At 41.6% G+C, this 26,821-nt stretch overlaps 2 protein-coding genes across 3 annotated transcripts in view; both read left to right on the top strand.

The window, feature by feature from the left end:
* prex2 (phosphatidylinositol-3,4,5-trisphosphate-dependent Rac exchange factor 2) overlaps positions 1-12,253 on the top strand; it is a 93,377-nt gene extending 81,124 nt beyond the window's left edge. For both annotated transcript variants that reach the window (XM_008295779.1, XM_008295778.1), the window contains exons 37-41: positions 388-454; positions 1,279-1,469; positions 5,540-5,642; positions 9,467-9,534; positions 11,147-12,253. In XM_008295779.1, coding sequence (XP_008294001.1) covers positions 388-454; positions 1,279-1,469; positions 5,540-5,642; positions 9,467-9,534; positions 11,147-11,192 — 475 coding nt within the window. In that variant the 3' untranslated portion in view covers positions 11,193-12,253. The remainder of the gene's footprint in view (positions 1-387; positions 455-1,278; positions 1,470-5,539; positions 5,643-9,466; positions 9,535-11,146) is intronic.
* Positions 12,254-13,522: 1,269 nt separating this feature from the next.
* cunh8orf34 (chromosome unknown C8orf34 homolog) overlaps positions 13,523-26,821 on the top strand; it is a 62,685-nt gene continuing 49,386 nt past the window's right edge. Inside the window, exon 1 of the mRNA XM_008295777.1 lies at positions 13,523-13,591. Coding sequence (XP_008293999.1) covers positions 13,523-13,591 — 69 coding nt within the window. The remainder of the gene's footprint in view (positions 13,592-26,821) is intronic.

Below are 26,821 nucleotides of genomic sequence, written 5' to 3'. Positions count from 1 at the left end.
CAACCACCGGCACCGGCTGACTGTACTCCATGAATGAATGAGGCAGTGGCATTTGGAGTGATGCCCAGGACAAGAGATGCTTAGTCTGTGTTTCTGCCTAGCTCTGCCCAAGTTACTCTCATGATTGATAGTCAGATGGTGGCGCTCCATAATGAGCAGGTGGCCTACTTTTCCCAGAAAGGCAGCCAGTGTTCTGATGACCTAATGGTGCAAGGAAACAGTTTCGATTTCACGCAGTGGAGCTACTAAATAGAAAAACAGTTTATGCCTGATTGTTAAATAAACTGTGCTATTATGCATTGGTTCTCACATATATAACTGTGTCCCACTGCAGTACAAGTGTTGAGTTTGAACTGTTCCATATCTGAGATGTTTTTCCTCCCCCAGGGCTTTCTACTTGGATCAGTCCAACATGCCACCCAGCCCTGCACCTAAAGCTGCCCTCATCGATAAGGTAAGAGTAGCCTTACACATCATGCTGCATTCTTGTCAACAAGGGGAAAAAAGGCTTAATACCAGGATTAAATGCTGCCATATGGACCCTGTTTAGACATCTGAACACACATGGACAGCTGAGTCACACTGCTGTTGCACCTGTTGCTATGGTGCATGTCTGAGATGTACAGCTTACCCTTTGACCATTTCTGCTAAAAGGTCCAAAGTTCCACACATGTGTATTATAACAATCTGTCACCAGACAAGCACCAGAATTTTTTTATTTAATTTTTTTTCATGGTCTAGGTAAGAAAAAAGAAATGTTTTAACAATTATTGCAACATATGAGCTATTTCAACTGTCTACTTTGGCAGAACAAGTGTGTTTTTTCGGTCATTTACTCTTTAGCAATGTCCACTTGCACAAGACTTGTTGTAAAACTACATATAAATAGGGTCATGGACGTACTTGCATGTGCTTAAACAACCAAAATGGCAATCAAAAAATCGATTGGTATTAAATCAAGTACTCAGTTTAACTATTTACTTTTAGAACGTGGCATTGACTACAACAGTCTAAACAAATAATGCCCTCATAAACTATTTCCCAAATCATAATTGTAATTTAATAGCATTAGTAACTTCACTTCAACATGCTCTCTTATTTTTATTATCATTTAGTATCTTTTTTTTTCATGCTGAATCTACCTAGCAGAGGGCCACAAGCAGCTCATAATCTGCAGATGTACCCATTTGATTGTTTTTTATGCACTACTTTGCTAATATGTTGTATTTTCCTCATATGTCATCCCGCACTAACATCTCTCCCTTTGTTTCTGCCCAGTTAATGCGTCCACTCAACGCTTTGGAAGAGCTCTACCGCCTGATGGAAAGTTTTATCAGTTGTCGCCGCACTGCTGCCTGTCAGTACACCGCCTGCGGGGCTTCTGGAGTGGGTCTGCTCTCCGTGGCCTCTGAGCTCTGCTCGCGTCTGGGAGCCACACACATTGTCATGTGCAACAGCGGTGTTCATCGGTGAGTGTGTGGGCACATGTACTGTACCACGTCTTCTGCCTCTCTGCAAGCCACCTCCACTTAAATTATATGTTCCCGGTTATAATTTTCTTTCTTTTGGCCGCGCACTTGCAGTTTTCCTCTCCCTTTCATCTGTCTTGCGTTGACACTGCTCTCACCTTTACCATTTTAACCACAGTTTCTCGCCGCTTCTCTGCTCCTCTTTTCATTCTCTGGCTACCTCTCAGTTTCATGCGAGCCCTGCCCTCCTCACCGTGGGGATTTTCTATTAATACACATTTCTCTGCATTAATTAACAGCAGGATATTCTGCTTAATAGGGCCCATTGTTTCTCCGACCAGATTAGGGCCTTTAAGTAGGCACAGCACTTTACACAGGAAGGAGACAGGTCAATTACTTCCATTCTCATTGAATTCTATATGCGGCTGCCTAATTCACCTGCTACAGAGGGCACCATCCATCAATGCATGAGGACAGAAATATCATGATCGTTTGTCACCGCTGATCTCCAGCTCCAGCTTTCATCTTCATCTCTTACTCTGCTCTTTCCCTCCGCCCGCCCACCCATCTCACTGATGCCCTCTTTCTTTACCCCATGACAGTTTCCATATCTTTTTGTCTCAGTCATATGCACAGACTCACACACGCACCGACTGTATAAGACTGATGGCTTGATAAAGTGCTGCGGATGGAACCGCCTGGTTGCCACAGCTTTAATAGAAAGTTCCTGTCTGTGCAATGACTTCTGCTACTTTATTAACCCACAGCCTATATGTGTGTGCGAATATCTGTGTGTGTGTGTGTGTGTGTGTGTGTGTGTGTGTGTGCAATTACACACACTCGCCACAGCTCACCCAGACAGGCAGGTTAAGTGTACCATGACACAGCAGGTGACAGGGGTGAGCCATATTTAGGATTATTTGTGAACTAGCTTTCGCCATAAACACTGTTTTGCCCGCCAAAGCTGGAGAATGATGGGCATGCTGGATTCAGAATCACAGGAGAGTGAATCACAAATGCTTTACCTGATGGAAGAATCTCCAAATCAATGTCAGCCTAGTTTTTTTTATATATATGTAAAACCTCCTAACTATTGGCAGAATACAAATTATATAGGAATAAACCAGTTTCACTGCTTCCCCTGTATAATTTCAAATGTTAAAATATCAGACTAGAAGACGTAAATGGTGAGCTCACAAGCAAAAATATGGAATAATTGAAAAACCTATGAAACCAAGCCAGTAAATTAGTAATGTGGAAATTGCATTATCAGTGTGGCAGCTTTCTCAGGCACTATTGATTGGATTAGTTGGCTTGATGGATGAGTTTTAATAACAGTGAAAGCGTGATATTTTGGGGGCATCAGCAGTTTGCAAAATGCTGCACTCCTCTCTTCTCCAGAGTTTTTTGTCCATCACCCCCATAAAAAGCATTTGGAGAGAAAAGGTAGAGCTCAATGTCTGACAACAAAACAAAAAGCAGAGTGGCAGAAACTATTTAAAGCAGAAAGCATTTAAAGGCGCTTCATAAACCAATTTTTCCCTTGTTTACATTATAATCAAAATGTTTGACTCATTCAAGTTTTCACTCATTGTCCCAATTTGTCCTGAATATGCTTTTTTTTTTACCCCTTCATCCTTTTTTTGTTCAAGTTTTCCTCTTCCTGCAGCCACTATCTTCTGTCACTTTTTTCCTCCCTTTGTGTTTGTCTCCCTCTTGTTTCTACTCATTTATCAGTATGGACTCAGCACCGGAGTGTAAATGGGATATGGGCTGGAACGACATAAAACAGATGGATATAAATCATCTCGTACTATCTCACCAGCCCTAATGAAAAGGGAAACTGTGCAGCCTCACGCACACAGATTTTGTGCAATTCCTTCATCCTGCTCCAGCTGAAGAGATATTTAAAGATCCTCTGTGGGTGACTTTCCCCCCCCCTCCTTATTCTTTATCGGTGTGGGAAGCTCAAAATGGGCGCTTAAAATATTCTGGGGTGGCCTGTGAAAGGACATCTTTTGCAATTCTCTACTGGGATATCTGTCGGCACATGCTGGAGATGATTGCTTGGTTCATTACTTTTATCGCATCATGTTACTCTGTCATAAAGTTATGCAACTGGAACTCAAGGGGACTTTTTAATCTTGATCTGATTGACTCAAAGTAACGGCTTCTGGCAACAATAAGTCCCTCATTGCACATCAGCTCTTTTTTTTTTTTCTTTTTTGTTCTCGCTCAGTTTGAAACCCTACCATGAGAGAAGGAGATATTAAACCACCAGCTCAGATTTCTCAGCAGCCCCGTGGCAATGTTGCTCAGTGAAACCTGGCAGTGTTGGAACTTTGGACAGTTCAATTTGCAGTGAAAAGGCCTTGGATCGATATACTAGTACAGCTTGTTATCATAGAAAGGTCACCCAGCAGCCATGACACCCGTCAGCCGCTCTCTTGAGGATTTATCCACATGCTGCCATCTGTGTGTGTGAAGGCGAGAGAGAGAGGAAAAGTGTGAGTATGTATGTGCCTGGGAACAAAGTTTCTCGCAACTAATGAATCACAGACTCACGTCAACACTTATTTTACACACATCACATCCTCCGTGGTAGTGAGAGTACAGTATATAGCCTCTGCACACAGGAGACGCGCTGACTTGCCCTTGAACCCTTCTCGCTGCAACGAGTATCAATCCTGATGATGAGAAACCTGCGAAGTCTCCTCTAGTGCTGAAAGTCTACCACGAAACTTCAATCCCCTTTCCATTCTGTTTGCTCGGTTTTAAAGCGGAGATCAGGAGGCTTGTTATTCTCTTGATGCTGCCTGTTTGCTTGCTGTGATTGACTTTTCAGTGGCAAGTGAAATGATTCATTAGTGAGGAGATGAGCGAAGGTGGAGCAGCAGGAATGTGATGGTAATGACAAGATGTCAAGAAGTGTAAAATGCGCTCATGTGGATTTGATGTGGTTGAAGTGAATTTTTACCAGGGAGCAGCAGTGGATGAAGCGTTCAGAGTTAAAAAAAAAAGTAGCAACGCAGCAATGGGAAAATACTGCGCTACAAGTTAAAGTCCTGCATGAAAAGTATTAGCAGCAAAATGTAGTTATAGTAGAAGTACTGACTGACATGACATCATTAGATGATTAAAAGTGAAGCATCAGTGTGTCAGTGGAGCTAGTTTGAACTACTTTATATCCAGTTTTATGTGCAGGCACAACAGATACGTCTCTGAGCTCTTCTGATGATTAATGAGAGAGCAAAGAAGTAAAAAAACAAAGTTCTGGTACACAAATCTGCTTTGCAGCTGTTGAGCCTTTTCTCTAATCATTGATTTTTGGTGAGACATTAGATCATTTGAACATTTATTGAAAGGAAACCATGTGAGGAGGAAGAAAAAAAAACTGTTGAAACTGTGCACAACTCATTAATGTCTAAAATGTTCCATTGCTTTTTGACATCAAAAGCCACAAAAGGTTTGAAGCCACCAGTTTAATCTTTAACAATGTGCTGCATTTTAAAAGTTTGTTGTAATATTTATCGTGTAAAATCTTCATCTTAAAAGTAACTATAGTGACTATAGCTCTCACACACACAACTCAAATTTGTACTCAAGTATGCTACGTGAGTACATGCACCACAGCTACCGAGAAGTCACCATATGTGGGCGAAGCCGAGAGTTTGGCGTGCTTTTGTTTTCTGTTTATGTTTTTTTTCAGTCTCAGATCTCGCTTTCAGTCTCCATCTGTTGCAAAGACTGTTTTACTGCCATGAAAGCATGTAGAGAAAGTGAATGAGTCACTGCTGAGTTAAGAAGGTTTCTTGTCACTACAGATGATTTTCTTGTATCAAATACGGATTGTACATCTTGATTATGAGGCATCAGTGAAATGGGAAAAGACAGGAGGTGCCCTTTGTTTTCAGCATAACAATGTTTGAAATACAAAACTGCATTAACAGATGCATTATTTTGCATTATGACCATTCTGCATCAACCAATCCTGCAGTGAGAAGCTGAGAAACCTGCAGAAGGAGAGTGCATATTTTAGCCTGACCTTATGTTTTCTGTCTGACCCACAGCTGCACCCTGAGTGTGACACTGGAACAGGCCATCCTGCTGGCTCGAAACCACGGCCTTCCCCCTCGCTGCATCATGCAGGCCACTGATGTCATGAGGAAACAGGTACTACACACATACACACAGCTTCTTTCTTTATTTCTGCTCAGCCTCCCGATAGTGCTGCTACAGCCTTTTGTCGCAACAGTCCCTGCAGTGACATTTTCTCTCTCGGAGTGAATTTGTGTTTCAATCCGCAGCGCAATTTCTGCATCCAGAGTCATTACATAAACTTTATGCTTCATTGAGTCAAATAGAAGCAGTTATACCATTTTAGCTTTCTTGGTCAACGTTTGGTTTTTCTCAGACACTATTACATCAGTGAGAATGCAATTTTTAAAGGCAGCCAGCAGTAAGTACGGTGATGAAAGAAGTGTTAGCTGCTGTCCGCAAGAAAAATGATTAGCTCTGCTCCTGTCTACAATATAATTTCTTTTGCCTCCTCCTTCTTTTCACCACCTATCTGATTTCAGTCTGATCAGATATGCATTCACTGCTACCAGAATATGAATCTGACCAAATGAGAGAGTAATGAGACACTGAATAGGCTCATTGGGAGTCTGGAGCTTGTTTTGTTCATCTGCATGTTTATTTGGGGTCAAAGGAAGACATTCTCAGCGCTTTTTCCATGCATACACATACTGGCTACAGCCATGAGCACATCGTAGTCCACAGCTACGGTGGTTATATAGCTGCTTGCAGTGAGAGTGGAGGTCAGTCAGGAGGAAAGGTCTTTCATTTCTACACCCAGAGAAATGGGATGGCAGCCAGAAAGATGCAACTCTGTGCATTGTGTGACCTTGAGTGTCACTATATGTAGCAAGAAAAAAAAAAATCATCGTGTGGAAGGTGAGGTATTTTTCGTTTGCTATAAAAAGTTTCAGGTGTCTGGATTTACTATTTTGATTCACCAGAACTTTTTCGGTTATTAGACATTTTCCGTTTCCTCGCATCATCCTTGACCTGGACGCGGCTGAGGAGAAACGATTCAGTCCAGATAGAGAGCACAAGGGAGTCTGATCGGCTGCGTGTTTGCGCGTGCGTGTCCTTGCTCTCAGACATCAGCTGATGAATCTGATGAATATGAATATCACACAGGGTTTTGAATGACACCTCTTCTTCCTCGCTGAATAGTCATACTTACTTACAAAAAGGTCATCAGCACAGCACCCAGTCCCATCAGGACCTATCCATCAACCCAAATAACCTCATTCAGAACGAGAATGCATGAGCGACTCTGGCAAAATGGGTCTAATCACAGCTTAATTTGTAAACGTCTGCTTGAAATTTCCAATATTTGGTCTGTATAGAAAGAATATTAAACTAAATAAACTAACTGAAAAGGATAACTTGCAGTTTTTCAAAGGCGAAGAAACATATTTTCAACCCCATATTCACAGAGAAGTTGATGCTGCTCAAATGGAATAAAACGAATGACACTTTTTTACACTTTTTACTAATTGAAAGTCAAATAAACTTTCAATTAAGGTCCTAGCACAGTCTTAAAGTGTCAGTTTAAAAATTCATGAGTGAAGTGCTGTTCATTATAAACCAGTGGAGGACTGTGCAGGCTAACACTTGCACTGTTTACATGTTGCTGTTTCTGGGAGAACCATATTTATTTAATCTATTTATTCAATGTATTATTTAACAAGTTGTGTAACTCAAGTGTATTTCTGCCCATGCTACCGAGTCAGTCTGTTGTCTGTTTGTTCCCCGCTACGGTCCACACTGAAATATCTTAACAATTATGGGATGGAGTGCTATGACATGTGGTATGATGAACTGTGACGATCCCTTGTCTTTTCTTGTCACCACATCAGGCCAATTTTACATTTTGTCTGATACTTGGTTTGTGATCAAATAGCTGCAAAACCAATGACAGGCCAATAAACCTCAACGGTACTAGTGTTTGGGGCTATTTAACAAATGTTAACATGCTAACATGCCCTGCGATAGACTGGCGACCTGTCCAGGGTGTCCCCTGCCTTCGCCCTAAGTCGGCTGGGATAGGCTCCAGCCCCCCCCGCGACCCTAATGAGGATTAAGCGGTGTATAGATAATGGATGGATGGATGGATGCTAACATGACAAATTAAAATGATAATAGTAGCCATTATAGGTATTAATATGAGCATGTTTGCATTGTGAGCTTGCTGCCACTGGGGCTGTAGACTCTTATTCTTTTATTTATTTGTGAGAATTAAATAATTTAAAAGTTATTCTAAAAGTGTTTTTGTTTACTGATTTCCAAAGTGTTCCTTTGTGTGTCTTTATTAACTTAAAGCATCATTACAAAATGTGCATCCATAATGTTAATATGTCACGCTATCACATCATTATCTTACAAAGATATTTCATTTTGGATATCTTTGATGTATAAACCAAGTTCCACTCTCTGAAATGACTGTAAATCCGATATCCCCCTGGCTGAGGCACATACTGTACCACATGGGCTCAGATGTCCTGAGCAGCGAGTCCCTGGCTTGATTCCCGGCTGGGGACTGTTTGCTGCATGGATTCCCCTACGTGTCTTCTCTCTCTCTCTTTCTCCACTACCACTATAAAATACAGGCACAAAAAAATGCCCTAAAAATTATCATTAAAAAGAGCTTTATTTTTTGGTTTAGCCTCTAACTCAGCTGATCTTCTCTCTGTGCTGCGTCCTTCAGGGACATTAGGGGGCATCTCTGTCCGGAGGCATCAGAATGAATGGCTGTGATAGGCATCGAATAATTGCTGATGCTATCCTGTTATCTGGACGTAACTCGGGGCAGACAGTGAGATGGCAGTCTGCAGAGTTGTAACCGAGAGGTCAGCTAATGCACTCCGGGCCGGGTTGCTTCCTCTCTGCTCAGAGAGGAGACAGTGATGACCTCTTCAAAAAAAACGAAAAAGCATTTGATTGTTTTTTTGCTTACGTGTGTGCAGCACAAAAGAACAGAGAGTGTATTTGTGAGTGCAGGTGTCTCTAAATTGAAAGCCTAAGTTGCTTCCTGCCCCCCTACAGCTGCGTATATCTGCCGACTCTGCGCACAGCCAGCAGACTAAAGAAACATTAACAAACAGCAGACATGCTCCTGACTGGGCATAATCAAACTCTGTAACTCACACATAGACACACCATTCATCTCCCAAATTCCTTACTGCTTGCTTTTATATTCCCTTACAAGGCTATTCTACATGTACTCATTTGCATACATAGCTAAAAAGAAATTTTAGGGCCTCCTCCTGCACCATCTGACATCTACTTTACAACACGCAATATTTATAGGACGCAGTTTAGCCTAGAATTTATATGTTTTCTATCGCATTTGACCGCTCGTCATTCAACGCCTGACAAGAAACAATCTCACTTGGGGGAAACTCATATCATTAAACAAAAACTATCGCTGGAGATGCGTTTGGGCCAAGATGGTGTCCAATCATAGCTGCTCTGTGGGCCCTGTGGTCTTGTAAATCAATTCCGCGACAAAGGCCAAGGGGAAACAGTATATCTCAGAAGAGTTGCACATTAAACTCAAAAAGGCCTCAAAACATTCCATTCCTTCCTGATAAAAAAAAAGAAAAAAACTTCAGTAAAATATTGTTAGAAGTGCACCACACACTGTATAACGCCAGGCAGTAGACAGTTTAAATAATGCTGCTCAGCAATTTATTCCTTCGAAAAGCTGAATCACCAGTCTCCTCAGTGTCATTTTTTTGTGTGTGCGCAAAGCTTTGGGCAAAAGCATTTTTAATACTCAGAGGGCACCAATGTTCTTTGGCTCGTTGTCTAAGCTTTGTTTAAGCTCTTTTCTCTGTGGTGTTATTCTTAGCTTGTATTTAGGGCCGTTGCATTTCTGCCGGATCCATGATGTCATGAATTATTGACGTCCGTTTGTCTTTCAGGGAGCAAGAGTTCAGAACTCCGCCAAGAACCTGGGAGTGAGGGATCGAACGCCGTCATCAGTCCCAAGGTAAAACTGCAGGCACAGGCTGTTTATGTGACGCACCAGGAGCGTATTAAATTAAAGGATATCAGCATTTCCTACCTTCGAGGCAGCTGCTGGTTTCTATGAGTGTCATTATGGGTTTAAAATTCCAACCATATACATGCAGTGGTTTATGCTGACTCTTACATTTTTTATGACAGCGCTCACTTGAATGCACAATCAGGCTTTTTTTTCTTCTTTTTTTCCATTCTACAGAGCTATTGTGCCATGTGAAAATAGAAGAAATTCTCCCAATAAGTAACTGTGTAAACACAAAGTTCACTGTAATGTATAAATTAGTCTAAAAACTTGCTGTGTCAGCAGTAATGCTTGCACATTGTTTAGTCAAAGGGGCCCAAACATGAAAAATCCAAAGGTGCAGCATGATGTCCATCCGAGTGGTTCTAAAAAGTATTCAGAATTACATTTACTTGCACAGTAGATATATGTTTGTGCTTCTTGAGCAAAAACTGGAGCCAAATACTAATTTTACTCGCATTAGAAGCGAGGTGCCTGCGCTCAGTAGCTGTAAGGGGAGGACAACGACCGCCTCCGCCATTTGGCTATGACATATAGGTTTTGTGTGACAGGCAGCCCTTTTGAACCTTTTAGTGAAATTGACAAATACAATTAAGTAGCAGGATGATTAGTGTTGAGACATTGTGGTCGCGGAGCAAAATTGCTGCACTCTCCGTAGGTTTATGTCATAATTGTTGCAGCATAAGTGGCTGCCGCAGAGTATGTTAGCGTGCCGCGTGGCTCATGAGAACGTAGGGATCCTCGCTGCCACTGATCTGCAGATGAAAGTGGACGGTTACACTTTAGTGCGAGTTTACCCCGCGGTCATGCGATGTGAACTCTCATCAAGATTAAAAAGAAGGGAGTGGTGCAGTCGATTATTAAAACTACAAAAGAGAGCAGTGCCGCGTTAGGACGCGAGAAGGGCAGCTGGTACTGAGTTAAAATGTGCTGAACTTCCACTGATCAGTCATGAGTAATACAAAATAACTGTGTTGGTAAAAGAATGTTTTCTGTTCATCAAGGCAGCAGAGTAGACGATATAATGCATATAATGGGAGACGTGCATTGATAAGCTTGACATTTTCATGGTAATAGTGAAAACTGTTATGCCAGGATGAACCTTTCTTGTTCTCGTACAAATGCAAACAGCTGCAACTGCTTCATAATTCATGTGACATTTTAAAACGCAAAGTATACGACTACTGTGTGATTTATCCTTAAAAAAACAGTCCTCACAACTGTTACCAAGATATATATGCAGTTTGTTTTGTAGCAACAACACACACTAGTCTTTTCTTACAGTTTGGACATATTTAATGTCGCTTGACTTTGTAGCACAAAGCTGGATGTATGCTGCTGAGGATAATTACTCATCCAACGCTGACAGCTTTCTTCCTGAAACTGCAGCTAAATTTCTGGTAACACATCCGAGGCACCAAACAAAAGGATCCGTAGCCTGGAGAAGTAAAACTGCTCGTCAGATTACAGCTCGGGTTTCGGCGTGTTGCTTAGTGCTTATGGCACTACGTGGTTAATGTAATTAAATGTCATGTTGCATGTGTGTTTCTCTGATCAGGTTGTACAAGCTGTGCCAGCCTCCACCCCCAGATGGTGATCCATAATGCATTGCGTCCAGGAAGATCCTGAAGAAGTCTTGAGGAATGAATTCCAGTCAAAGTTTTCCCTCCACCAATGGATTAACCCATTAAAGACAGTCATTGGGTCCATTTTTTATGTCCAGCATAGGTGCCTAAAGTGTAAATAGAACTTCCAAACCCTAAATAGTATTTTAATACTTTATATTTTTCACTGTTGTACTTTATACATATTTTGTTTTTTTGTTTTTTTTAATTGTATAATGCATCTGACAAGACAGCGCTTCAGTGAGTAAACAAAACAAGGGAGCTAAATTAGCTCAATGAAATAGAATCAATCCTGTTGGTTCGCTGTCTGCATATTATGGGCTGAAAATTAAGTTTGTTTTTATGAGGGACATTTGCATTTTCATATTATTAGTTTAATTTGCATATGAACTTAAAAAAAATGATAATATTGATTAGAAGCATTCTGGATGTAATTTGGCAGCGTGTTTGTTCAAATTAGCCCGTAATTTGTCTGCTTCTGCTCAGCTCCGACTTAAATGCCTTATCAGTTCTGCCAGTATTGGGTAATCGTGTGCATGTGTCAGTGTGTGTTTCTAGACATGGTGTTTCTCCACTTGTAAATATACATATTTAGCAAAAAATGTGCCGATAGAGTCATCTTGTTGCTTCTTGAAGACTGTTACATGCATGCATATGAAGATTTTCAATGATTTATCAGTATTAACATCGTAGTTTTTGGAAAGTAGAGCTATATTCTGTTTTTTTTTATTATTTTATATTGACAGTACTCAGGATTAAAGCATCCCTGTATTACTTATTATTGGATGTTATCATTGTAGAGTGGAGCTCACTACTATGCAAAACAAGAAGTCATGAAATACATCAATAAGCTCTAGTAGTGTTTCCTATTTACAGAATGTTTGATCAATGTGTAAATGAAGGTTGATTGTTTTTTTGTTTTTTTGCTTCATATTTCCTACAAAACACTAAAATGCTGACATGTATACAGTTTGTACAAAAAAAATATATTAAAGCTGATAACAGTGGATGGACATTTCTGTTATGACTCATGAAAATCACCAATTTCTCACTGGGTTTCTTTATTCTTTAGATGATATGTAGCCTTACTATAATAAAAACAATCCAACTGTGTGGCTTTAATGCTTAACTGGTAGCTTAAGTGTTATAGATTTAAAGATATTAATAAGCATCTGCAGTGTTTTCAGTTTACTGTATGTTTGATCGACGTATAAATGAAGGCTGATTGATTTTCTGCTCCGTATTTCCTACAAAACACTAAAATGCTGACAACAGTGGATGGACCATTTCCATCGTTATGACTTGTGAAAATGGGCAATTTCCCACTGGATGTCTTCATTCCTTACATGAAATGTAGCCTCACTACAATAATCTTTTCAATAACATTCCTACTGTGTGGCTTTACTACTTATTCGGCAGTTTAAGTATGACAGATTAAAAAAAGATAAGAAGTAATTAAATACATCAATAAGCTACTGTAGTGTTTTCAATTTACAGCATGTTTGATCAATGCATAAATGAAGATTGACTGTTTTTCTGCTCCATATTTCTTACAAAACCAAAATGCTGACTTGTATATAGTTTGTATTTTATAGTGGATGGACATTTCTAGAGTTATGACTCATGGAAATTAACAATTTCTCGCTGGATTTCTTTATTCTTTAGATGATATAGCCTTACTGTAATAATCTCAGTGTATGACTTATGCAAAAACATTCCTGCTGTGTGGCTTTAATGATCATGTTTGCATTTCAAAGTCTTGCAGCAGTAACAATCAGATCACACAGCACATGCATTACCTGCTGTCGGTGCACAAGTTGCAGCACAACCTCCTTCACCATTACGCTCAGGTGGACGCATTAAGACTCCGCGGCGTTGAAAACACAGATGATGAACACAGTGGGCTTGGCTGAGCCCCTGCTGGATAAATGGGAGTGGCGTTGGCACTGTTAACACCGGCAGCCAGTGAGCGCAAGATTTGTAATCTCTGTCACGGAGCTGCTGTGCCATTGGCTTGTACAGGGGAAGCTCCGGCCACAGAGTCTGTGAGGCGACAAAAGCTGGGGAAGGTCCCGGGGCTGACTCTCCACGATGAGCCGGGCTCACAGCCGCCTGCTCCGCAAACCTCCTGTCTGATCACCGTGGCAGCCCGTTTGGTGACATTTTCTTTTCTTTTTTTTTTTTAACCCGTTTTTTTATTTGTATTTTTTTTTTAGTCGCCGACGCGCCTCTTGAAGGACGAATGACACCGGCTCACCTCATGATTTCATTCCGCTAAAAGCTCCTGCGAGAGGCACAACAGTTTCCTCATGGCGTCTCCACAACAGTCAAGAATCCAGTCGTATCTGGAGAGGAATAAAATCGGACCCCTGTTTGAGGTGAGTGAGAACAACTCTGAAGTTATTGGCACCACTGCGTTAAAATCATCCCCATATATATATATATATATTTAGAGTTGGATCCAAATGACGCGCGCACATCTGCAATGTGAGCGAGGAGGTATTGATCTGGATTGTTGCTCCAAACCTCATGCATTGTAGATCAAACTGAATAAAAAGAAGCGTTAATGTTCATGCACCTTCCCCTGCGCTCCCCTCTGTCCTCCACTGGTCCAGGAGCCCATACAGGAACATGCCCTCCTCACACCTCCATGCTTTGCCTCTCTCACAGTGATTTGCATTTCAGCAGACGGTGGTGCAGCCTTGTGCACTCTGCCACTGCCACACTGGCACAGTTTTGGTGAAGTTAGAAAGCCGCTCAGTTGTAATTCAGACTGCACAGCAGGCTTGGCATTACTGTGCGTTCTGCTACAGAGGACGCAGCCTGACTAACTGCCAGCCTCGCTGTGTGTTTTTGTCAGTCAGGGGATCTACAATATGTTCTCACCAGGGGTGCCACCCAGGGGAGAGCATGACTTCATCCTTTGTTTGCAGTCGGATTAATTGGTGAAAGCAGGATTGCACAGGTGAGAGGCGTAATCAGAGTAAAAAAACTGATTATTTTCAGTTAATGACAGCTGGAGAAGTGGAACTGTGTCGTCACCATGACATGCAAGCAGGGACACAGAGGGGTGACTGTTCACATGATGTGTGTCCCGGTGTTGCTGACGTTTCACTTCTGTGCTTCAGCTGGATGTGACACACAATCATGAATGTAAAGCAGCTGTTAGAGCCGGCTTGTTTCAGCACCGTGGACAGAGACCGGTGCCTCACATGCGAGGAGACAGGAGATCTTGCGAGGCCGAAGGCAGTCAGCGAGGCTCAACTGCACAATAATAGGCCTCTGTGTGCTCTTTCTGTTTGTTTTTCCTCCCTCCTGTCTTCCACCTGTCTCCCCTACCCCTCCTGTTCTCCCCCTCAGTTCCTCTGCCCTGTGCTTTCTCTCTCCATTTCTGCTTCTGTGCGCAATTAAATTGTGTCTCCCTCATGTGACAATCGAAGATGATTAAAGCGAAGTGCACTTTGTGACTTAAAGGCGGAGGCTGATCAAAACCTCATTTGTTCCAAACATCAGTGAGCTCATGTAGTAAATCTTTTACATGCGGCGTGTTCCTGCGTTACCAAACAGACCTTTATATTCTGACCAACGAGGATCACTGCAGAGTTGTTCACAGTGTTTAGACTTTGAATGGTGTATTGTCAGGCTGCATTGTGCCGTGTAGGTATTTACTGGAAACTGACAGCAGTAAGAAAGAGATGTAGTAAGAAGAGAACATATGAAAACTCCTGGGTCTGTCACTCTCCTCATGAGAAAATGATGTAGCTGCTCCTCTGCTGTTGTTCTCGAAAAAGCCTGGCCGTTTTATTGTCGTCCCGGAGAAAATTCCCTCATGTGCATTCAGTTGTGAAGAAACAAGTTCTTTTTTTTCTATGATTAGAAGAATTCAGGAGGGAGGCTGGAAATCTACTCATAATTTCCTTTTTGATCAGACAGAGAATTTGGCTCAACAGAAGTAATAATACAGCTGTTCTGCTGTGCTGCTTGTAGTCCCTTCCCGGTTATGGGTTAAACCCTCTGAAGACTCATCTCTGTGTCAAAGTTACAAGGTTTTATTCCACAAAAATAATCCATTCCTGCCTCAAAACGGCTTAGATGTAACTCTACACCGTTGCTTCCTCTAGAATGCATGGACGTACGTGGCACTCCTTCCTCGCTCCCAGCAGCTCAGGCTCACTAACTCGCCTGCAACTCTGTTAAAACCTTGTAAAACTACTCTACGCTCCTCAATCGCAAGTATTGCAGTAAATCAGCCGTGCATGTTTGAGCCAATTCTGAAGAAGTATAATGATGCAATGCACAAGTTGACAGGATTGGTTCTTTAGGTTTGTTCCATGTGAACCCTCTGGAAATCTGGATTCATGTTTTTGAGGTTGTCATCAATACACAGCAGGTGGAAATGCTGCTTATTTCACTGGTGATGTGTCTTCTAGCATATAAAAATATGAACGCGTTAACATGGTGAAAAAATACACTGGAGGCAGTCATTAAACCCAAAAAAAAGGAAGCTCACTGAAAGTTTGACAGCAGTTCAAGTCTGATTACAGCACTGACAGTCCGAATGCAGCGGCTGAAATAACACAAGACATCCTCCAGTTTTTCTATCCGTTGTGACAAAGCTAATTGGAAAATTAGCAAAATGTCGTGACACTGTGACAGTTTGATGATCTGAAGCGTGAAGTCTGTCTCACGATTTTTGGTGCGTAAATACAGCTGACTTCATTTGAACTGGTTTATTGCACGGATGTAGCCAAAAGGGAAGCCAACATGATGACCAATAACAGTAATGAATTGGCTGTAATCAGTAATTTCTAGAATTGCTGTGCAGTATTCTGGTAACACCACACTGAGAGTTGCTACAGTGAATTCCCACAACAACAAATAACTGGATTTTCTCCTCCCACATTACTCTTCATTTAGAAGTAGGACTGCAGCTAATGGTTATTTTTATTGCTGATTAATCTGGTGGTTATTTTGCGATTAATCGATTAGTCATATGTTTTATAGGATGTCGGAAAATGTGGCAAAATGTAGGTGAGTGTTTCCTAAGATGTCCAAAACAGCATGAAAAGATATTCATTTCATTGTCGGAGAGGAGTAAAGACGCTGGAATCAAAGTATTGTGGCAGTTTTTTCTTAAAATAATACTCGCCAATTAATTGATCTGCTGAATAATGCAATACTCGCCAATTAATTGATCTGCTGAATAATGCAATAGTTGACAATTAATTGATTCATTAAAAGGCTTTTTAGTGAACGTGTTTAAAGAGGAGCCTTTAGAAACACTTTTTAATATACATAAGAGATGTCCTTTTTCTCTGAGAGTCCTCTAACTGTATTGCTGCATATGTTTAAATCCTTCTTCTCTCCTTGAACTTTCTAATCTGTACCAAATTACCACCCCAGGCTTTTTTTTTAACCTCATATTGTGTATAAATCACCCCTATACAATCAAGGTTTTTGTCTTGTTTCACCTAAATTCAAATCCCCTCCGCTCCTCTCTCGTCCCCTACACATATACAGCTGCAGCATTAAACAGCAAGTGGGGGGTTCATTTACTCACTCTGATGAGACACAGCTTATGATTTGCCAGAGAATTGATTTTTTTCCCCCCCTTTGCTAATGAAACGCTTGCTTTGCGGAGATGGCAAGCTGAGTCAACACAGACGGAACATTCTCCAAAAAAGTGAAGCACCGCTTTCGTAATAATCAAACTTATTATAAAACATTGAACTAAACTGATATCCAACACCTGCTTTCTCTCCAATCACCTAACCGTTTCGGTGACATTTTGCATGAAGAATCCCAGTCAGGCATTATAGCAAGTTAAAGGTCAACATGTTTAAGCTCCTTTGTTATACTCTCAGAGGCACGCATTAAAAAGATGCTGCAGCGTACGCGGCACGAAGAAGAGCCCTGATTTCCTGGCATTTGTCAACACATCAGTATCACTTCAGTTGTTTGAAAGAATCGCTGTAATTCTTTAATCTTTGTTTCATCAAAGGGGATCTGCAGGATCTATCTGCAAGCCTCTGACATTTAAACTTGTGTAATAGGACCAGTAGGTGTAAAATGGAGCAGTCTCTGCCTTTATCAGCAGACAGTGTAAAGCCCGCTCTCATGTTCCTCCCCGCTGTGATCCGTCAATCACATCTTAGGCGAAATAATGGTTCTGTTGGAACGGTGAACTGATGGATCGTGTAAATGTAGCCCAGCTCAAAAAAAATGTCACCGTGTTGAACTAGATTCGGTGTAACCGTCAAATGTTGAACTGTAACACCGTTCTGTGAGAGAACTGGTGTCATTTTTTTCTGGCAAAGTCTGACTTTTTCCTTTAGTGGCTTTAATAGCTTGAATACAGGTCTGATAATATCTCTTATTAACTGAGTATTGGCTTTAGCTCAGGGCTTGTTATGATTACTTGCTCATATTAATGAAGCACTGATGAAACTGATATTGGATCTGATGTATATTTAATTAAACCGATCAGGTTACTGTTTACTTTCTTTCAAGTGGTTTTATTTAGTGCTTAGAAACACGCGCAGATGTGAATGTACAACACTGATTCTCATTAAACATAAATACATCAGTAATCCATTTCATTACTTTGCACTTTTCTGTGTTTTTCATATAATTGCTTGCTTTTCACAGCCTCGTGTTTACCTGAACATCAAAGCATGATTTCAATTAATTATGTATGGTGAGAACTACAGGTGTGGAATCGATAAAGGGAAGAAAAAAAAAAACGCTCCAGTATTGAATCTGCATGTGGTTTCAGCCGATACTCCGGGGTCAGGTATAGGAATTTAAATCAGCAAGCTGCTCAGTTTCTACTATCGGTCTTATAGTAAAGTTAAATGACTTTCCTTCTTCTTATGGATTTCTCTGAGCGAACTGTATATCCATCCACGTGGAAAAGCTCCACTCCAACTTGCTCGGCTGTGTAGTTCTGCTAATGCGCCGGGCTGAGGGTATCAGTAGTGCAGCCCTGCGGTGCTGTAAAGAGGTCAGGCAGGACTCGGAGACACGCACACACTCTGCCTGACCTATTGATCCACTCCCTTAAGAGGTAATTTATTGGACTTGGTGTGATTGAGTTTAGGTTATTTTCACCTGCGTCTGTCACAGAATGCTCGATATGTCTGTTTTCATTTGCATCATTTCTCTATGTGTGCAAGTTGGCGGCCAACGTGAGAAGTCATTGTAATTCCTTCTTGTTCCACATGAGTAGAAGAAAATCTATGGAATGTGTCACCGACAACAAACATCAGGCTGTGAAATATTTGTTATCATTGAACTTTAAGACGAAACGTACACAGACAATTTAGCACAAGGAGATGGGTGTTATTACATTTACAAACACACCTGGAAACATTTCTCTTTGACAGGGTTACTCTGTCACTGACATGCCTCCCACGCGTTCGGTAACAAGAGTCGAGTAATTTTACATCCGCAGTTGATTGCTTTGTTATTTCATATGTTAATGATTCTGCTTCGGTCTACTATTTAAAGCAGAATGTCTGCAAAATAAGGCCAGTGTTTACAGCGTGCATGTAAATACTGACCATTAAATATACAGTCCAGTAGGAGAAGTGAGGTGCTTTTTTTTTTTTCGTACTTCAGAGTGGGCTCATTATCTCAGATCTTCAACATTAAGTATAGTGTTGGGTTCTTTGCACTTGTTTTTTTGTCCTAGATTCAATCATTAATGTGCTGTTGGGTTATAATTGTACAGTTCTCAGCACGGACATGCTCGCTCTAATCTTGATTTTTGTGAAGGCATGTTATAAAAGTCAGTTTCAATTTAGAGTAAAAATGATTTGCAATTTCCCTCGGCAATTTGATATGACACCGTGTGAAACCTGAAAACAAAGCTTTTCACTCTGCTTGTCCCTGGGTGGTGGGGGAAAACACGAGAATTCACATATTTTCAAATTAACGCCGTCAAAACACGGAGAGCACCGAACAGTTTGGGATCGGTTCAATTCCCTCTGTCACGCTGCCACAGACCTCATCAAATCAATTAGACCATGTTTGTGGTTTCCATTTTCTCGTTGCGCTATATTTATTTATTTATTTAGTTTCAAACTCTGTGACGGCCTTAAGGTTGATAATCGCAGATGTGCGGTCGTGCACGGGTTAATACAGCTGCCCTTCAGGCACAGTTAGAGTAATTACTCCAAGACAGGCAGCTGAACACACAGCCTAAGGCCACGTTGGTCCTGAGGGAGCACAGGAAAGGGGCGAAGAGGGATGGCAAAGGATATCTGGGATAGCTTGGAGATCAGGCAGTCCGACGATGAGTGAAGTCCAGCATGAGGAAGATTTGGAGTGCGCATCGTGAGGTGGGGGCGGGGAGTTTGCTTTGTAATTGTGAGAGTACGGGAAACAGAACGAGAAAGGGAGAGAGTACAGTGGCTTTGGTGCATGCTAATAAAGTTATCATGTCCACTTACAGCTCAAGGATCCTGATGGCTGACCGCTGTGAGTAACTGATAGTCATGCTGGTTGTGTGGGCGAGCTGGTCATGTGCGAGACACAGTCTTGACAGCTACTCTATATTGGTTCAGATGATCACTAATGTGTGTCTCCATGCATACATTATGTACTTGTCTGCATATTTTTGAAGTTCACAGAGAAATTACGCACTTAAAGGGCAAATTCGCATCAAAGTCCCTCACTAGTCATTGATTAATCACCTAAAAACTACTCTGTGTGTATCAAAGTTAAATAATTAAAATGTTTTTCCATATTAATAATACCTTACAATTTAGAATGAGCGGATCTACTGTGTCCCCGCCTCTTTCTCCACCCACCCGTCTGCTACTTGCTGCAGCTGAAGCACACCAGCTCACCTACGACTCTCCTCAAACTCTGTAAAACTGCTCAACATCATACAATAGCAAGGTGTAATATGTGAGCAATTCAGCCATAAATAATGGAACCAGAAGCCGATTCTGAAGGAGGACAATGATGTTGAAAGTCCTAACCTGCAAGCGGACAGGATTGGTTCCTTAGCTTTGGTGTTTCAGCAGAGGCTCTTGTTTTTTTTGCTTCTTGAAGATGTGTCACCTCTCATTTACAAGGCTTCGTTAGTTTTAGCTGATCAATGGAGAATCCAGGTATTAATTCTCATCCACGAATCACACAGCTTGTGACCCGTAAATGACCCAATAATCACATACTCAGAGGTGTGAATGGTTGTGAAACTTTCTGGTGAGGCATCTCAGGGCTGCATTATATACACCTGATAAGTGGTGTCGTAGATCCCCCTGTCCCCTCCCAAACCAGCTGTCTTGTGCAGAATGTGGACATAACAAGAGTGGATTCCTGAGTCTTGTCCTGAACAGCTGGCTCTCCTGTGATGTGCCAATACTATTGGCGTGGTTGTTTAGTCCCCCCATGTATACAGTTGAAACCAGAAGTTTACATACACGGTATAAAAAGACACATAACCTTTTTTTTTTTTCTCACTCACTCACGCCTTTTCAGCTCTCCCCACAAATTTTCTCCAGGATTGAGATCAGGGCTTTCTGATGACCACTCCAAAACATTGACTTTGATGTCATTAAGCCTCTTTGTAACTAATTTGATGATATGCTTGGTGTCATTGTCCATTTGGAAGACCTATTTGCACCCAAGCTTGAACTTCCTGGCTGATGTCTTAAGATGTTGCTTCAATATTTCCATATAATGTTCTTTCCTCATGATGCCATCTATTTTGTGAAGTGCACCAAACCCTCTTGCAGCAAAACACAAAACAGTTGGGATGGTGACCTCAGGCTTGCAAGCTTCTCCCCTTTTCCTCCAAATGTAACGATGGTCATCATGGCCAAACAGTTCAATTTTAGTTTCATCAGACCACAGGACATGTCTCCAAAAATAAAGGTCTTTGTCCCTGTGTGCATTTGCAAACTGTAATCTGCTTTTTTATGCTTTTTTTGGAGTAATGTCTTCTTCTTCTCTGAGTATCCTTTCAGCCCATGTCGGTACAGGACTGGTTTCACTGTGGATAATGACTCTCTCTTACCAGCTTCAGCAGCATCTTCACAAGGTCTTTTGCTTTTGTTCTGGGGTTGATTCGCACATTTTGCACCAAATACTTCATATCTGGGACACAGAGCCCGTCTCCTTCCTGAGCGCTATGATGGCTGGACATTTCCATGGTGTTTATATAGTTGTTTGAACAGATGAACGTAGAACCTTCAGGCATCTAAAAATTGTACCTGAGGATGAACCAGACTTGTGGCGGTCCAGTATTCTCTTCCTGATATCTTGGCTGATGTCTTTAGATTTTCCCATGTTGTCACAAAAGGAAGCAGTATATTTGAGGTGCGTCTTAAAATAAATCTACAGGTGTGCCTCCAATTAACTTAAATATGGTCAATTAACCTATCAGAAGCTTCCAAAGTCATGACATTATCATCTGGGCTTTAACAACAAATAGTCTAAAGGCATAGTCATCTTAGTGTATGTAAACTTCTGACTTTGAAGGAAGTAATAAAAGATTCTCTCTCTCATTATTCTGGCATTTAGCAAATATAAATAATTTTGACAATCCTAACTGACCTAAAACAGGGAAAGTTTAATGTGATTTAATGTCAGACAGTGTTAAAAAATGTCTTTTTATACAGTGTATGTAAACTTCTGGTTTCGACTGTAGATCTGTGCACTCCTCGCTGCATTGGTCTGCAGGAACAGCTTGTGTTTGTTTTATCTTTAGGGTGAAACAGTCAAACACAAGCTATGTGATTTGGGGTTGAGAATTATTACATGAGACTCCCAAGCAGTTAGTTAGTTAGAACTGAAGATGCCTCATGGATGAGAGGTCAGACATTCAAATCCAGGTACTAGATTTTCACTGGAGAATACATCCAAAGCAGTACTCACATACACATATGAAAATGTGTTTGCGTTTGCTCATTTTAATTGTACATTCTGGCAGATGTCCCTTTTCTCACTCAACTAAAGGGCAAGTGGTGTTGGACAAGATCCACAGTGCTTGTTCTGTGTTTTTTAAACTTTAGCTGTAGCTGGTGTGAACGTGCCAGTTTCTGTTTGACAAATCAAGTGGGTTTTGTTCCAAAGTTACATTTTTTTGTTGCATTTCCTATGTGAGGTGTAGCCACGTATGAAGACAGGTGGTAGCAAAGTGATGTCGTGTCATCTGGACTCTGTTGGTGGTGGAGTAGAGCCTGCAGGTGAATAATGGAAACTCTCGGTTAAATCTGCTGGAACATCCTTGAGTGATGGTGACAGAGAAGTGGCAAAATTGGCATGATTTTTAAAGAACGGAATCCAAGAGCCATTTTACTGGAGGAAACACGATAGGTCAGGTATGGTGATGCCAGATGTGTGACAGTAGGAATTTGGACTCTCTGCTTGCAGAAATGACAGAGGTAAGAGCTAGTAAAACTTGGATTGTAGAGGAATAAAGTGAAAGAAAGGATCTTTATTTAGCTGTGAACAAAGCTTCATTGAAAAATACACTGAAAACTATACGTTTAGTCTAAAACAAAATTGGCAAATAGCAGTCACAACCAGACAATGTGAAGCATTTTTGCTCAAGAAATCACTAAACTCCCCCATTTATCATGAGATAGGACTGGGCCGTATTTCTGCTGCTGCAAAACGTTTGAAACGGAGATGAAAAGGCACTTGAGGCATTGCTGCAGGTAGGACAAAAACAGTTGAGGGATGCATATCAGTGGGGCAGATAGAAGCGTCTCCTCTGATGAGTATTTACCGGTGGTGCCAGCCCGATCAGGTGACATTGCCTCTTGCACGATCTCCTCCTCCGCACGATCTCTTCTGCTCTTGTCTGCCTGCTTATTCAAGGTCTGGATCTCTTCCAGTGGCATCTCTCTCTACTCGTCTTCACCTCAGTTGGCACGTCACATCGTTCTCTATTTTCCAATAATGACCTCTTTCTGTGTATGAGGCACATTGGACAGACACACAGACATCACCTGAAACAACCTGTGAGATCACTTTGCGTTCCCATATTTTATTAACTGAACGCAGGTGAATCAATGGCAGCCGTTGGCCTCTAATACAGGTGACGGGGACAGGGAGCTCTCTGGGGAATCTTGGAGGAGCTGTGGCTACATTAACATTCTTTTTCTTTTTTTTTCACAAGGACAAGTCATGAAGAAAAGATGTCAGGTTTTATAGCTGATCACAGCCACAGCTGTATAGTTCTTATGTTGCTTTGAGATCAGCATATACCGCAAGTGACACTGATTTAACTCAGGCAAACATGAATATCAAACACTGTATATATTGCTTTAATATTGCTATGTCTATCCTCATCCATACAGAATATGGACACATTTGTCTCGTCCCAGTAGACATGCGAATAGATGCGCTGCCTCCTAGGAACACAGGCATCATAGAAAGCCGATTCGTGCTGAGTAAGTGTTGTGTGCTGGTGGCTCAGTGTCTCCTCGCATCCACATATCCATAGCTCAAACAGTCCACCAGGGGTCTGCAACAGCTGAGGGGGAAATTTATCAGCTCACAGGTTGAGAAAAAAAAAAGAACAGCAAAGCTTAGGCAAAGTCGCTTAAATCACAGAGCTTGTGGAGCTGCTTTGGCTTTGTCAGTATCAGGGTTTTTTTTTTCGGCCCGTCCTTTTTATTTTTTACTACAGTTGTGCACTTTTTTTTTTTTTTGATACCTCCTTTGATTCCCTCAAGGGAAATGTTTTTCTTCACAGAAATGTAGGTGTCCAGGGTCACAGATAGAAAAGAACCTTTTGAGCACGGGGGATATTTGCTGTACTGCTAAGGATACTTGAGCTGGGTGGATGTTTTCTGTCACAGGAGATTGAAGATTTGTCTTTACTTACCACCCTGATACTTTTTCCCTTTTTATGCCGTTGAGAAACTGTCTCTCTCTGTCCTTCAGGCTGCCACCCATGCATGACCTTCAGAACTTTCCACTTTCAATTTGGAGAGTTGGTTTAAGTTGCAGGGCAGCAGGCCGCATCAGTGAGAGTATCATGACTGTCATTGTCCCCGGAGGGAGTCCTTGAGAGATTTCAAGGACACTGGTGTCTCTTGGCTGGCTGACAGCTTGTCAATTACTGTGACCAAACCAAACTTCCCGGGGCAGGCAGATATCTACCAACAACAGATCTGCACAGATATGGACTGCAAGTCTCAGTTGCTCACGCCACCTGTTGGCCTGCTTACAGAATAATAGTGCAGAGATCAAAACCGTCTCCTCTCTTTATCTCTGTCACACATACACAAACATATAGTAGCTGATGAAGTAAGTAGAAGTGAATAGCATTAAAGCCTTCTTATACATAGAAATGTTGACCCAAATTTGATACTACATCTTACTATAATTCCTGTCTAAGAAAACATGGTGTACATGGATAAACATGCGCTTATCAAACAGGACTCATGTTCTTTAAAGCACCTAATTACCATAGAAAGCGAAAATGTCAGACACGGTTACCTTGCTCAGCAATGTAATATGTGCATATCCACCGTGCAGATATGGGGATCTGCTACTTGCTGTGTGTATTTTTGCCTTTTTTTTTTGATGGTATCGGAGATGGTGAAGGACACAATGGTACAATGATGCCTTAGCTTATTCAACAGCTTGTGTCATACCGGAAGAAAAACACTCTATATGTATATGCAATCAATCTATATTGGCACAAGAGTTTTTTTTTCTTTTGCAGTACAGACGTGGGCAGAATGCAGATGTACCCACATGTGCTGCCATCCTTTAACACACCCCGGTATCCGTCCATCTGTCTTTGCAGCTTGCCATTGTTTACTTCACGCGTCCAATTTATGCGTGTGGGTCTGTTTACGCATTTCCACTAGGAAATCATGAATACCACCACTCGACAGTCAGCTGTTAAAAAAGAACCACTTCCCCTTTACCCATTCCTTGCAACAACACCATTAAGACGTGTAAACCCTGAGGTAACTGAGTTCTCCCAGTTTTCTTCCTGTTTAATCCATCAAATTGTAGCCTTCATTTCTAGACATCCTCTTGGTAGGTTAGTTAAATTACCCACAGGAGCTACTAAGCAGTGATTACAATGTTTACACGGCAGCGTCATTAGTGGCTTAAACCTGCTCAAATCCACTGCAGCTGTAAGAAGTGGTGCTTTGCAAAAACTTTTATTCTGCAGTATATTTTCACGCGGTATCAAACATGACATGATATTATTGCTTTTGTGCAACGAGCATGTAGATCACTTAAACTGTTTCTCTTGCAAACACAGGATGGTGGTTGCTACATTCTCAAACCTGCAATTTTTTTGCAGAGAAACATTTCAGCATGCTCCCCTGTTTGTCCATTCACATGCTGTTTGCTGTTCGAGCTGCTGTAGACACAAGGGCCGGGCAGGAATGTCCCCCTGACCAATTACCTGATTAGCTTTCTGAGCACACAGAGCGCAGCCAAGGCTAGCCAGCTATAATACACACACACACGCACACACTCACACACACACAGGCTGTCTCCCTGTGTCCATCCCCACCCACCGAAACACACACATATGCAGATACATAAGCATGTCCACAAGGGCAAAACGCGTACCAGCCACCTACAGCATACCGCTACATGATTGCGCGCAGTTACACATTCAGCAGGCATGTATGCATTATGTAGTTGTCGCACAAGAACCAAAACATGCCCACACACACACACACACACACACACACACACACACACACTCATTTTATCCATACATTACTGCCAATTCACTGCAGTCCACTAATGGCTTCTTTGCTTCACTGCGGTAGTCATCCTAAAGTCAGCCTCAGCTGCTCAGACTGGCTCATACTGGTCAAACAGAGTTCATTCTCATAAAAATATCATGCCAGCATGCGCAAATACACTCCCAAAACCACACATACACTCTTTTAACTTTACCTATCAGCTTCAAAGGGACTGTGATCCTTTTAGCTCTAAAACAACACATTTGCTGTCTGTGTAATCTGCAGTGAAAAATACTCCTCACCTTGTTTTTGTTTTTGCATTGTGCCCGTTTTTAAGTCTTTATGTATGTGTTCATTTTTGTGAGCATGTGTCTATGAGAGGTAGGAAGTGATTAGTTAGGACATGATTCCCCATTCGATGCTGAATTCCCATCATGCATATGGAGGATTTGAAATTAGCATGCAGAGTGAGATATGGCCTCTACCCCTCAGCACCTGTTACTGTGACTCCCTGTGCGCTCTCCTTTTTTTCTCTACCTACTGAAGTTCTTTTCTCTGTTTTTTGGCTGCTTTTCCCCGCAGCCCCTTCCGGACATGGTACACGTGACATTGCTGGTTCGATCGATCTGTTAAAGTGGCATTCAGATGTTGGTCACTTTTACATTAGTGTGTGTCGTGGCATCACTGAGACATACACGTGAACATCACACAGAGAGTCACGGTACATGCACAGTGTTTGTCGTACATACAAGATTGGGCAGTATATCAAGTGACATAATGCATAATAATGCACCAATAAACGAAAGACCATCCACTGTGATTTAACTGCAGCTTATAAACTGCGACTGTCCGCACATATCTGATCTGAAGAAAAGCACACAATGTGACTTACCATCAGAACCTGACTGTTCCTGCATGTGT

Source organism: Stegastes partitus, unplaced genomic scaffold, assembly GCF_000690725.1.
Source record: "Stegastes partitus isolate 25-593 unplaced genomic scaffold, Stegastes_partitus-1.0.2 Scaffold1075, whole genome shotgun sequence".
NCBI lineage: Eukaryota > Metazoa > Chordata > Actinopteri > Pomacentridae > Stegastes > Stegastes partitus.
The sequence above is the reverse complement of the archived record's forward strand: the minus strand, read 5'-3'. Positions and strand labels throughout refer to the sequence as shown.